The 14,402-nt window shown below is 40.7% G+C and overlaps 1 protein-coding gene across 5 annotated transcripts in view; it reads right to left on the reverse strand.

The window, feature by feature from the left end:
- Positions 1 to 12,945, reverse strand: part of IL20RB (interleukin 20 receptor subunit beta) — a 30,999-nt gene extending 18,054 nt beyond the window's left edge. The window contains exons 1-3 of one of the 5 annotated variants that reach the window (XM_033404090.2): positions 12,713 to 12,941; positions 12,469 to 12,553; positions 432 to 558 (exon numbers count right to left, since the gene is read on the reverse strand). In XM_033404090.2, the coding sequence (XP_033259981.1) occupies positions 432 to 505 (74 nt within the window). In that variant the 5' untranslated portion in view covers positions 506 to 558; positions 12,469 to 12,553; positions 12,713 to 12,941. Of the gene's footprint in view, positions 1 to 431; positions 642 to 12,468; positions 12,554 to 12,712 lie in introns of all 5 variants that reach the window. The other 4 variants (XM_033404091.2, XM_004278946.4, XM_033404089.2 and 1 more) reach the window with 4 other exon arrangements.
- Positions 12,946 to 14,402: the final 1,457 nt, after the last annotated feature.

Genomic DNA, 14,402 nt, shown 5'->3' on the forward strand with positions numbered 1-14,402 from the left:
GGATCACAATTTGTTTTGGCTTCTAGGGGCAAGCACACAGTCAGGAAAAACTGAGGTCTCCCCCACCCCCAAAAGATCTGAGTCCCCAGTGATTTCTCCACCTCAAGTCAGAGACAAACTTGTTTCTTCTTAAAATTTTCTTCAGCATTAGACAATTGACTCATTGTTGGAAAGAAGCTTCACCAAAAAGTCTTTATACATGTTTGTGCTCCCAGGGAGTTCACTGTCAAATCCATGGGACAATTTCCCTTGTTGCTTCAACTCTCTCAGTGCCCATGCAGACAGAGGATGCAGATCATGGGAAATAACCTCTCCCTGGGCTCACAAAGCCTCCTTGAGCTCTGGAATGAAGGTTGTGATTCCTGGAGAGGAATCAACTAATGTCTAAAAGAGAAAAACTAAAAAAAAAAAACACAAAAAACAAAACTCACCCTTGGTACTCGACAGAATAGTGTATTATTTCTTCAGGCACAATCACTGGGCTCCATGTCAAGACATGCTTCATGTTGGTTGATTGTACAGAGAGGTTCTGAGGGGCAGGCAGAACAGTCACTCCATCTGAGACCAAGGCAGATAGACAGGCTGACAGGTGAGTTCAGGGGGCTGGCATCGGGGGAAATGCCACAGCTTCAAGTTAGTTTCTAATGAAATGCCAAACATGCTTAGGAACTAGAAACAACTCTAAAGTCACCATACTTGTGTTCATGCTAAATTTTTGCTATCATCATTGTAATTCTGCCTTTGGTGATTGAATGGCATGTTAATATTAATAATAATAATGGCTAATATTATTGAGCACTTACCATGCTCTATCTAGGCCATGTGCTAGGTTGTCACATGATTATCTCATTTAATCCTCATGACCATACTGGGAGGTAAGGACCATTAGTTTCTCTGTTGTACAAATGAGGAAACTGAAGCACATTATATACAACCCTTATGTCACGATCTAGATGCAGGCCTTGACTCTGCCACTTACTATGTGACCTAAAGCAAGCTGCGTAAACCTGAGCCTCCCACCCCTACATGGCAAAACCATACCGGCTCCTGCCAGCTTCTCATCACCACCTTCTCCTGCTACTGCCATCCTCAGGTACCAAAGCAATTCGTTAGTGTCCCCAAGAAGGCCAAACAGGGCGCAGCTGCCATCTGGGAAGTGCAGGCTCAGGTCTGCCGTGGAAGGAGTCCAGTGCAGAAAGGCACCAAGCCAGCTCGGAGACTCCGCCCCAGTCAGCCTGCAGCCCTCTGAGCCAGCCGGGATTCAAGCACCTGCTCACACAGCTGTGTGCTCAGAGTGTGCACACAGTGGGTCTACAGTTTGCACACAGAATCAAAGAGGCCTGTGAAGCTGAACCTGCCCTCATAAGGACCTTGCAGCCTCAGGGCTCATCCTTGCGTGTAACCCAGGGTGCAGTCTGGATCTTCCGATATGGTCTTCCCCTCCGACTTTCACACGCTCTTCTTTTAATGCCCAACACCTGCCTCCCTTTGCTGTTACAGTTGCAGTGATAATATCGACAGCATGGTGTGTATGAGGCTGGGACCCTCGCCTAGGACTTTTCATCTGTGTGCCTGTCTCCAGATTGGCACCTGCTGTTCGTTATCCAGCGCTGTAACCACGAGAGGATGGGTGCTGCTGGGGACACCCCACCTGGTGCCCTTGCTTCTTCCCTAATGTAGGACCCTTGTGATGCATCCTGATCTCACTCTCAGCGTCCACGGCCTGCCCTGTGAGGAAACACCTAGGGTACCCACAAGGGAGGCATCCTGCCCTCCCCACCTTTAAACCTGTAATCACCCAAGGGATGAAAAGGAAAACTGCCAGCTGCAGTGAGGTCACCCGGGAGGGTGGAGCGTGGTCCTCTCTGACATCCTTCCTCTGGTAAAGTAGACAAAACATTTCCCTAGTCAGATATGCGAAGATTTTAAAGCTATGTAAATATAAAGCTCTAATTCATAATTCTAAAACTCTCAAAAATGAAATCTCCTGGCCCAGATGGTTACACTGGAGAATACTATGAAATAGTTAAAGAGAAATTAACACCAATTTTATACAATCTCTTCAAAAAAATAGAAGAGGAAAAAGCACTTTCCAACTAATTTATGAGGCCAGTATTACCCTGATACCAAAATCAGGTAAAGGTAGTGTGTATTTAAAAACACAAAAGCCTGCACATCAACATATCTTATGCACTTAAATGCCAAAATCTTCAACAAAATACTAGCAATCCAAATTCAATAATGTATAAAAATGATTATGCACCATGATCAAGTGGAATTTATTCCAGGTATGCAAGGCTGGTTCAATATTTGAAAATCAATTAATGTAATCCACTGCATCAACAAACTAAAGAAGAAAAATCATACAATCATATCAGTTGACATTGAAAAAGCATTTACAAAATTCAACATCCATTCATGATTTAAAAGCAGAAAACAACAAAAAACCTCTCTTCAAGTCAAGAACATTAGGGAGTTATCTCAATTTGATAATGACCATCTCTAAAAAACCTACAGTTAACATCTTATTCAATGGTGAAAGACTGAATTCTTTCCCCCTAAAATCAAGAAAAAGGCAAGGGTGCTCACCCTCATCACTTTTACTCTACATTGTACTAGAAGTTCTAGCAGCTGTAATAAGGCAAACAAAGGAAGTAAAAGGCATTACAGATTGGAAAAGAAGTAATTAATCTCCCCCTATTTGCACGCTTTGTAGGAAATCCCACAGAATCTACAAAAAAAACCTCCTAAAACTAATAGTGAGTTCAGCAAGTTCATAGGATACAAGATAAACATTAAAAATTAGTTGGACTTTTAAATACTAGCAATGAACACTTATACACAGAAATTTAAAATATTATTTACAATCATTCTCTCCCCCAAAAGTTCAGGTGTAAATCTAATGAAACATACCTAGGATTTGTATGGGGAAAACTCCACAATGCTGGTGAAAGATTTCAAAGAAAACATAAATAGATGGAGAGACATACTGTGCTCATGAATCGAACAATTTGACATAGTTAAAATGGTAATTCTCCCCAAATTGATATACAGGTTTAACGTGATTCCTATCAAAATCCCAGCAAGGTTTTTTGTAGATATATACCAGCTTTTTCTAAAATTTATAAGCAAAGGCAAAGGAAGGAGAATAACTGAAACAACTCTGAAAAAGAATACAGTGAGAGAAATCAATCTACCCAATTATAAGACTTACAGTAATGAAGATTGTGTGGTATTGACAAAGAAATAGACATATAGATTGATGAAACTGTATAGACATCCCAGAAATAGACCCACACAAATATGCTCGACTGACTTTTGGCAAAGGTACAAAAGCAATTCAATGAAGGAAGGATAGCCTTTTCAACAAATAATATTAGAGCAATTGGATATTTGCAGGCAAATAAAAAACTTCAACCTAAATCTCACACCTTATGCAAAAAATAACTCAAAGTGGACCATAGACTTAATGCAAAATATGAAACTCTAAACTTTTAGGAAAAAACATAGAAAATCTTCAGACCTAGACAAAGATTTCTTAGACTTGACACCAAAAGCAAGATCCATAAAAGGAAACATTTATAAATGGGCATCATCAAACTTAAAATATCTTGCTCTGCAAAAGACCCTGTTAAGAGGATGAAAATACAAGATACAGACTGGGAGGAAGTATTTGCAAACTATATATCGCACAAAGGATTCATATCTAGAATATATATACAAAGAATACTCAAAACCCTACAGTAGAAAAGCAAACAATTCAATTAGAAAATGGGCAAAAGACATGAAGAGTCATTTCACCAAAAAGTACATACAGATGGCAAATGAGCACATGAAAAGATGTTCAACATCATTAGCTATTAGGGCATTGCAAATTAAAACGTCCCTGAGATAGCACCACACAGCCATCAGAATGACTAAAAATTTTTAAAGTAACAATACCAGACCCTGGTGAGGATGCAGGTAAAGTCACTCATACATCGCTGGTGGGAATATAAAGTGGTACAGCCACTCTGAAAGATAGTTCAGCAGTTTCTTGTGAAACTAAACTTGTAATTACTATACAACCCATCAATTGCACTCTTGGGCATTTATCCCAAAGTAGTAAAAATTTATGTCACACAAGATCTGCACAACAATGTCTATAAACAAACTGGAATCAGCCCAGATGCCCACAGGTGAATGGTCAAACAAATTATGGTACATCCAATAAAAAGGAACAAACTGGGGCTTCCCTGGTGGTGCAGTGGCCAATGCAGGGGACACGGGTTCGTGCCCCGGTCCGGGAAGATCCCACATGCCGCGGAGTGGCTGGGCCCGTGAGCCATGGCCGCTGAGCCTGTGCGTCCGGAGCCTGTGCTCCGCAACGGGAGAGGCCACAACAGTGAGAAGCCCGCGTACCCCGCCAAAAAAAAGGAACAAACTATCACTACGTAAAACAATCTGGATGAATCTCTAGGAAATTATGCCAAGTGAAAAAACCCAAGCCCCCAAGAGTTACATGCTGTATGATTCTATTTTTATAACATTTTGAAATGGCAAAATTTTAGAAATGGAGAACAGATTAATGGTTGCCAGGGGTTAGGAACAGTGGGGAAAGGCACAGTAGGGGGAGGTTCTAAAAAGGCAACAGGAGTATCGTTGTGGTACTGGAACTGTTCAGTATCTTGACTGTGGTGATAAATACACAAACCTATTACACACACACACACAAGCACACGCTCGAACGAATGCAAGTAAAGCTGGGGAAGTCTGAATAAGACGGGTGGATTGTATCAATGATGTCAATATCCTGGTTGTGATATTATACTATTGTTTTGCGAAATACCATTGGGGAAACTGGGCTTTCTGTATTATTTCTTATAACTGCATATAAATCTAGAATTACCTCAACAAAATTTCAGTTAAAAAATACAAACATAGTGTCATCACACCTAAAAATTTAGCATTAGTTCTGATTATCTGCATGACAGGATACATTTTAAAAGACCATGATAGGATAAATTCAAACAGGATGAAATGCACCTAGGAGAAAAGTAAAGTTGTAGAATTAGGTGCAGTCAATTAAATCAGTGAGGGACACCTGTTTAGGGTGAGAGACCTAACAATTAGGTGTCCTAATGACCAGGGCACTCATCAAGGATTTAAGCAACTACTCTGAGGTTGAGTTTCTGGGTATATCTTTCTTCATGAGGGTCACACAGGCAGGACAACAGCAAGAGATGTCCCAAAATTTAGGTGCCTCCATTATGTTATGCAGCAGTTTGCACTTGTGTAACTGTCTTCTCCTACCTGTGAAGTTCCAAATCTAACTCCACTATGGGCAAAATACTCAGTCTCATTCCTGTCTTAAAATGAAAACTACTGCTTCTTTCTGAGCCCTGTAGGCAACATCTTCAATATCTTTATGCCATTTGTACCATATATTCCAAATTCCATCTTTGTTTCGCTGTTGTTTATGTAGCACACATACACATTGGGAATGAGATGGAAAATCAGTAATGCCCATGAACTACTGATGCCAGGGGATGTTTAATTGGGTTACATAGAAAGCATGGTGGCCCTATATGAGGAAAAATCCATTTTATGCTAGGACACTAAATAGGGAAGTCTATTTTCAGCTCAGACTCCAAGCTGAAAGTGACTCCTTTCACCTATGAAGGGTTTCATAGGTGAATCCCCTCCAGTTGTTAGACAAGGCTCACTGTGGTCCTGAGAACACAATTCAGTGGAGAAAAAAAAAACTTTGGGGCTTCCCTGGTGGTGCAGTGGTTGAGAGTCCGCCTGCTGATGCAGGGGACATGGGTTCGTGTCCTGGTCTGGGAAGATCCCACATGCCGCAGAGCAGCTGGACCCATGAGCCATGGCCGCTGAGCCTGCATGTCCAGAGACTGTGCTCTGCAACGGGAGAGGCCACAACAGTGAGAGGTCCGCATACCGCAAAAATAAATAAATAAATAAATAAAAGAAAAAGAAAACTTTGTTATCCACCCCCCATTCTCATTAACAAGAAATGTCATCTACCAGCCAGGAGTAATGTGTATTGAAGTCAAGTAGAAGAAACCAGTTAATAGAGACTCTTCCTGATGTGCATGAGTAAATGCAAAAACAAAGAATGCACTCAAGGCAGGAGGGGAGAGTAAGCTTACAGTGTGAACAAGAAAGACTACTGGCCACAGAGAGAAGGGTGCAAAATTGGGAATAATTATTTCCTCAGCCACACTGGATGAGAATTGTCAACGGAGCTAGACCAAGATATTGGAATATCTTCTGTATAATCGTTTGGTTCCTTGTGAATAGTTATGCTCCTGTCACTGTAGAGAATTGTTCTTGTTCTAGCAGTCTGACTCAGTATCTCAAGAAGGCCCACTGGGTGGAGCCTCTTGGGTGTTTCCGATAGAGACTTGAGCCAGGTGACTATGACTATTTAAGATTCTGGTGCTCAGTGTGGCAGAAAGTAGCTAAGCAACACTTTTTGCATAGAGCTGCATTCACAAAGCTGATCCCTCTTTCTTGCGGCCTATTAGTATTCTATTGCTGCTGTAACAAATTCCCGCAAATGTAGTATCTGAAAACAACACAGATTTATTATTTTCCAGTTCCATAGATCAGAAATCTTACACAGGTCTAACTGGGCTAAAATCAAGGTGCTGGCAGGACTGCAGGCTCCAGGGGAGACTGTTTTCTTGCCATTCCCAGCTGCTGGTGGCCACCCACCTTCTTGCGCATGGTTCCTCCTTCCTCCATCTTTAAAGCCAACAATGGCTGGTTGAGTCCCTTTCATGCTTCAAATTTCTCCTGCCTCTTTTTCTGTCCTCCCATCTCTCTCTCACTGCATCCAGGAAAGGTTCTCAGCTTTGAAGGACTCACGTGATTAGATTGGGCCCACCCTGATAATCCAGGATAATCTCCTAATCTCAAAATCCCATAACATTAATCACATCTTTAAAATACCTTTTTCCATAAGAGGTAATGTATCCACAGGTTCCAGGAATTAGAACGTGGATGTCTTTGGCGGACCATCATTCTGACTACCCCATGGGGCTTGCACTTCAGGGGATATTGATACCATGAACTGACACGATACCCTAAAATGTCTCCCTCGAATACAGTAAATTATTTCAAGAGAATCCCCTTGTATGTGACCAGAAGAAGAAAAGAGCAAGGCTGAGCTAGGACATGGCTGCTAAGCAGGTTGCTGGCATCACTCGCTGCCTAAGTAACTAGTGCCCCACCCCAGCTTCAGAAGGTATGCAAACCAATTCATGCCTCAGGAAAGTGATCTACTGCTTCAGGATCTTAAAGTATGGTCTTTGGATCAGCAGCATCACAATACCCAGGAGCTTATTAGAAATGCAGACTCTCAGGCTGCAAGCTGTGCCCTACAGAACCAGAAAGTGCATTTTAACAAGATCCCCCAGGTAATTCATAAGCATATTAAAGTTTGAGAAGCACTGGTATATAGAGTTCTAAATGGTTCTCAACCTTGGCTGCCCATGAGAATTACTGGGGAGGTGGCTTTTTGTGGGTGTTTTTTTTAAGTTTTATTTTGAAATAATTTCAGACTTACAGAAGAGCTGCAAAAATAGTACAGAGAGCTCCCATATACCCTTCATTCAGCCTTCCAGATGTACATGACCATAGTACAAATATGAAAAGGAAGATATTAACATTGGCCCAATATCAATAATGAAGCCTCAGTATTTATTCGAATTTCACCGATTTTTTTCCCCTAAAGTCTTCCTTCCTTCCTGCCTGCCTTCCTTCCTTTCTTTCCTTCCTTTTTTTCAGGAACCAATCCAGAATCCCACATTTAGTTGTCATATCTATACTTAGTCTTCTTCAATCTGTCCTCAATCCTTCCTTGACATTTTTGACGGGTACTGGTCAGTTGTTTTCTAGACCATTTCTCAGTTTGGGTTTGTCTGATGTTTTTTCATGATTTGATTAAGGTTGTGCATTTTTGGCACATACTCACAGGGAATACATGATGTTACTATGTCTTATTACCGGTGGTGTTTACCTTGACTACTTGGTTAAGGTGGTGTCTTCACTATAAAATGACCATTTTCCCCTTTATAATTAATAAATAACTTAGGGGAGATACTGTGACACTATGCAAATATTCTTTCTCCCCCAACTTCCATCCATTAAATTTTGTGTTTATTGGTGGATATTACTTGCAACAATCATTGCTGTGATGTTTTGTGATTTTCTATGTGTTAACTGGAATTCTGTAAGAAATAGCTCTTCCTTCTCCACCATTTGTAATAGAAATTTATTTTATTCTATCTTTTTTTTTTGTTTTTTTTTCAGTACACGGGCCTCTCACTGTTGTGGCCTCTCCTGTTGCGGAGCACAGACTCCGGACGCGCAGGCTCAGCGGCCATGGCTCACGGGCCCAGCCGCTCCGCAGCATGTGGGATCTTCCCGGACCGGGGCACGAACCCGTGTCCCCTGCACCGGCAGGCGGACTCTCAACCACTGCGCCACCAGGGAAGCCCTATCGTTATTTATTTTGTTACTCAAATCGTTCCAGCTTTGGCCATTGGGAGCTTTTTTGGGTTTTGTGTCCTTTTGACTTACTCCCATCTCTCACTCTCTTTTTTCATGTTATTTTTATTAATAGACTTTTAATTTTTAGAACAATTTTAGATTTATAGGGAAAAAACGCAGACAGTAAGTACACAGAGTTCCTGTACACCCTTCACTCAGCTTCCCCTAATGCTAACATCTTATATAGTCACAATATATTTGTCAAAACTAAGAAACTAACATTGTACATTACTATTAACGAAACTCCAAACTTTATTTGGATTTTGCCAAATCTTCCACTAATGTCCTTTTCTCATTCCAGGATCTAATCCAGGATCCTTGTTGCATTTTGGGCCCCATCCTTTTTTGAGCACTTCCTTCCTTACCACAAGATGTTCCAAACTTCTATTTTCTCTTCCCAGTTATGGAATAAACCACTTCTCTAAGGAGCCCCACCCAGGAAGTTTTGAAAAATCCCAAAGACCAGGCAGCACCCTAGATTAGTTAAATCAGACCTCTGGCTGTGAAATCCTGGCATTTGTACTTTTAAAAGCTCTCCAGTTAATTCCAACATGCACTTGAGATTGAGAACCACTGATCTAGACCTTACTTCAGGTACCTGAAAGACAGTTAAAACTATGAACGATATATGATATCACTTATATGTGGAATCTAAAATATGACACAAATGAACCAATCTATGAAACAGAAATGGAATCATGCACATAGAGAACAGACTGATGGTTGCCAAGGGGGAGGGGGTTGGGAGAAGGGATGGAGTGGGAGGCTGGGGTTAGCAGATGTAAGCTTTTATATATAGAATGGATAAACAGGTCCTACTGTGTAGCACAGAGAACTATATCCAATATCCTGGGATAAACCATAATGGAAAAGAATATAAAAAAGAATATGTATATATATATATATGTATAACTGAATCACTCTGCCACACAGCAGTAATTAACACATTATAAATCAACTATACCTCAATAATAATAATAATAATAAACTATGAATGATAAACCCCTAAAGAATTAGGTGTATTTCCCAGCAGGTTCTTATGTTCCCTGCAGACAGAAAACACTGTTTTGTTCATATCTAACCACCCAGAACGTGGCACACAGCAGGCGCTCAGAAATACAGAATGAATGAAAACGAAACAGGTGAACCAAGTCTTGGCTCCTTAGTGAAATTAGCCTCAGCCTGATTTTTCCCCCCGAATTCCTATCTCACATTAGACCTTTGTGTCATTCTGAGGTTTATGCCCACCACAAAGCCCCTGGGCACATTTCCCAGGCAGAACCCCTTGCATCTCCTCCCTGGAATCACCATGCTGGCTTCCTCTCACTGTGTCTGCTGTCAGCTCCCCTCGTTTGGGCTCTGTTCTGCCACCTTTACTTCCAACAGCCCTTATGGCAAATGTGTCAGAAAACACAGCAACATCTTCTTTATTCCTTTTGCTTTGTCCTTCCAAACTTTTTCTGGCCTGCTTCAATGTCTCAGCTTCTTCTGCAGAGAAGTACAAAGGGCACAGGCTCTGTAGCCAGCAGAACCAGAGTCAAATCCCAGTTCTCCCACTTATTAGATGTATACGCTTGGGCAAATAGCTGAACCTCTCTGAGCCTCTCTTTCCTAGTGTATAAAATGGGGGTTATATCACCTACCTTGCAGGATTGATGTGAGATGTCAAGAGAACATTTTTGCTAATCCAGAGCACAGTGTGCAGTCATAAATGGCAGTTGCGATGGTCACTGTCGCTGTTATTATTGCTGTTATTATTACTATTATTATTATTATTGGTAGTGGGAATCAGTTTCCTGAATTACACACTATTATTTGAAAGGGACAGGGCAAGGCAAATAAATTCTGTAAAAGAGAGCAAGACCTCTACCCATCTGTCCCAAGGATCTAGAGTAAGTAGTAGAAGTTCATTTAGACATTGCAGAAATCATTGCAGGCTCCTACACAGTCCAGAGTAAATGGTCAAAATTGCATAAAGGCAACCTCAGCTAAAGCAAATAACTGCTGACACCACCATCGGTTTGCATAACCAACAGATGAAAAGTAACATCTTCAGAGTGCCTTTGTTTGCATAATCTCGTTTGACACCTCCCAACTGAAAGGTAGCAATTTTGACCAATTTGCAGATAAGGAAACTGAAGTGATAAGAAATATATTCACTGAACGAGCAAGTGATAAAAGTCAAAACTCACACACAGGTCTTTCTCACTCTGACATCCTTGTGGCTTCTACCACTGGTGGGTTTTTTTTGGTTGCTTTTTTTTTTTTTTTTTTGGGTGGGTGGTGGAGGGGGACAGGGATGGTTGTTGTAGTTTTTTGTTTGTTGTTTTTATTTCTGTGTAAGTTTACAGGTGTCAGAAGAGTACTCACCTCCAGGTCTACTTGAAATAGGAGTCTTCAGGAAAAGGCTTAAAAGACTGGACTACCTCATTGAAGAAAATGTCAAATTAAAAAATGGGTGAAGGGGATCAAAAAGTGTAAATTTCCAGTTATAAAATAAATAAATCATGGGGATGTAATATATAGCATGGTGACTATAGTTACTATACTGCATATTTGAAAATTGCTAAGAAAGTGGATCTTAAAAGTCTTCATCACAAGAAGAAAAAATTTGTATGGTGACAGCTGTTAACTAGACTTATTACAGTGACCACTTCACAGTACATACAAATATCAAATCATTATGTTGTACACCTGAAACTAATATAATGTCATATGTCAGTTATACCTCAATTAAAAAAAAAATCAGGAAAAATATGCTGGCCTTTCCCCTTCTCATTTGGCCACCCCATCTTCTCCCTTTAGCTTAGTGGAGGAGCGTTTTCCTAGCAACTTGTTTGTGCCACCAACTAATCAATGAATCAAGTAACTAACCAATCAGCTAACATGCTGAGCCTATGCTAGGGGCTGTGGGGACGCCAGGAAAGATGCCTAGGCCCTGTCTTCAGGCCAGTGCAGGAAACAGAAACAACCCACTGAAACAGAGTACATGGGGTCAAGGATCAAAGGAGAGAGGTCTGGGAAGGGTCTGCAGGAGCAGGGACCCATCTGGAATGATGATGGGAGGACGGGTGTGGGATGGGGTAAGGACTGGAGAGGGAGCTTCTGAGGGAAAGAACTACAATAAAGACCAGGAGGAGGAAATGGGGGGGGGGGTGGGTGACGCGCCAGCTGTGAAGACAGCAGCCGCCTGTGGCCCATACTTGTTTTCAAGGAGTAGTGAGAAATAGGATTGGGGTCTAAATATGGTGTGTCATGAAACAAACAGCAAATTTGCTCATCATGTGCTGAGACATACAGTTGTGAAGGGTTTTGAGCTACACAGGCATATATTTGATGTTTAAGTCAGCTCTAAACATTTGCTAATCACCTCGGCACCGATTTGTTACCTGATTTAAACTAACTAGAATAATTAGTTCTCAGTGTTAAAAAAAAGAAAGTACTCAAGACACCCACAGACACTGCAAAGTGCCTGGGACCTTGGTGTATTCAAATTAGAAATTTCTTTTAAATGTTAGTTGACAGGAAGAAACATCAAAAGTGAAAGCTGCGATTTCAGAACAATAACATGTAGGTGCAAGCAGCCAGAATGGAGCAGAGATAATTATGTAATCTTACTGGCAGGCAAAATGCCCCAAACCAAATACTTTTTAAGATGGTATGGAGTACCTGACTGCTACCTTTTCTGAAGTGACCAGGAGAGAATTCCAATTTTCATAAATCTTGTACCCAATATTAAGGTTGCAAATTATGTCTTTCTATTCACATGTATTTTGTTAGAATCTTTACTTAAACCTGTCCTTACAGTGAACATCTCTGAGGCACACACAGAAAGACTGAGATAATAACTATGTTTTGGCTTTTAAAACTAAATAATAAGATAAATAACAAAATGCATGGATCTCTGCTAACCTTTAAACTATTTTTCTGATGCTTTATCTTCCTAGATTGTTCTGTGGACACTGAGAGATTTCTAAACAGAATGCAGGTCTTTTCTCTGTGGGGATGGAGGATTAGGAGGTGAGAAACCTTTTCAAAAACAGACATAAGATGTTCTATGCATATATTGCAACCTCAAACCCTGGGAAAGTATTTTTCACCTTCCTAACCTATATTTGAGTCCCAGACTGTAAGCGGTATTCTGATTCATACTTACCCACGAGCAAACAAGGAATCAAGGCGTAGGAAAACCACATGATAAGACTTGTCTCGATTTCTTCTAGAACCATTGTGAGGGTCTCTGTTTGGCAGGCTCAGTTTGACCTGGAACATTGTTTCCTTCCAGAATGAAGCACTCTTTCCGTATCAGCCATCCTTGCTTCGGAACGCAGAAGTTGGAGCTGAGTCTGAGTCGCTGTAAAGCCTGAATTGTTCTGGAAAGAGGAGCCAGCCCAGACACCTCAGAAGAGGCGGGCTGGGCAGCACCCTCCTTTCTGCCCAAACCCAGATGTTGAATCAGGGGGTGTGGCCTAGGAGAGTTCCAGAGAAAAGATAACTGGGAAGCTTAAGAATCTGCATGGGGGAGATACCTGGATCATAGGCTCTGCTCTGGGGGACCCTGGTGGTCTCCAGAGGCACCCCTGGCAGTAGCAGGCAAGATTATCTGAACTTCTTATCAAATAGCTGTTCTCTTCCAACTCTCTCTCCGGTGAGTTCATGCAAGCTAGGTACTGATTAGCTGTTTTTCTACATCTCCACTTCAAAAAAAGTAGAGAAGTTTAAAAATTTTTTTCTAAATATCTTTTATAGAGTCAGGAGGTGAAGAATATATAGCTTCATATGTGCTTGCATCTGCAAAAAGAAAACCCGGAAGGAGATAGAGAAAACTACCAAGATTGTTTACCTTGGGGCAAAGGGAGTGGGAATCGGGAAGACAGAGGAGAAAAATGGGAACGAGACTCTTTCCACTACCTTTTGTTTGTTTGGGGATTTTAAAAAATTGTTTTTATTGTGGTAAAATACACATAAATTTACCATCTTAACCATTTTTAAGTATACAGTTCAGTGGTATCAAATACATCCAAATTGTTGTACAACCATTACCACCATCGGTCCATGTAACTCTTTTCATTTTGTAAAACTGAAACTCTATATCCATTAAACAATAACTCCGCCTTCTCCCCTCTCCTGGAAACCACCATTATACTTCTCTTTATCATTTTGACTACTCTAAGTACCTCATATAAGTAGAATCATGCAGTACTTGTCTTTCTGTGACTTACTTATTTCACTTAGCATAATGTCCTCAAGTTTTGCCCATTTTGTAGTATATGGCAGAATTCCCTTCCTTTTTAAGGCTGAAAAATAGTCCATATACATTTTGCTTATCCATTCATCCATTGATGGACACTTGATTTGCTTCCACGTTTTAGCTATTATGAGTATAATGCTGCACTGAACACAGATGTACTAATATCTCAAGACCCTGCTTTCAATTATTGTGGGTGCTGTTATCTTTTTATATTGTTTGATTACTGAACCATGTGAATGTATTATTGAAAACTTTAAATTTTTTAAATTGGAAGGAAAATCTTATGGTAGGGTTTGGCCCCTTAAAATGTCAGTTTTTTAGACTCTAAACACTCCACGTGTGCAAACGCCTCAGTGGAAAGAACATGAATTTTAGAGTGCAACACATTTGGTTCCAGTGTCAGAATTTATTTGCAATATAACCTTGGGAAAGTTACTTATTTATTCATTCAACAGACATTCACTAAGGGCTTTTATTATGTACTAGATCCTGGGAATTCGATAGTTCCTGCCCTCAACCAAAACCTAGTGGAGAAAATGGACATGAGAATAGTCACAAATCAATACTGAAAATGAAGTGACAGAAATATTCACAA

Source organism: Orcinus orca, chromosome 5 (genome assembly GCF_937001465.1).
Source record: "Orcinus orca chromosome 5, mOrcOrc1.1, whole genome shotgun sequence".
NCBI lineage: Eukaryota > Metazoa > Chordata > Mammalia > Artiodactyla > Delphinidae > Orcinus > Orcinus orca.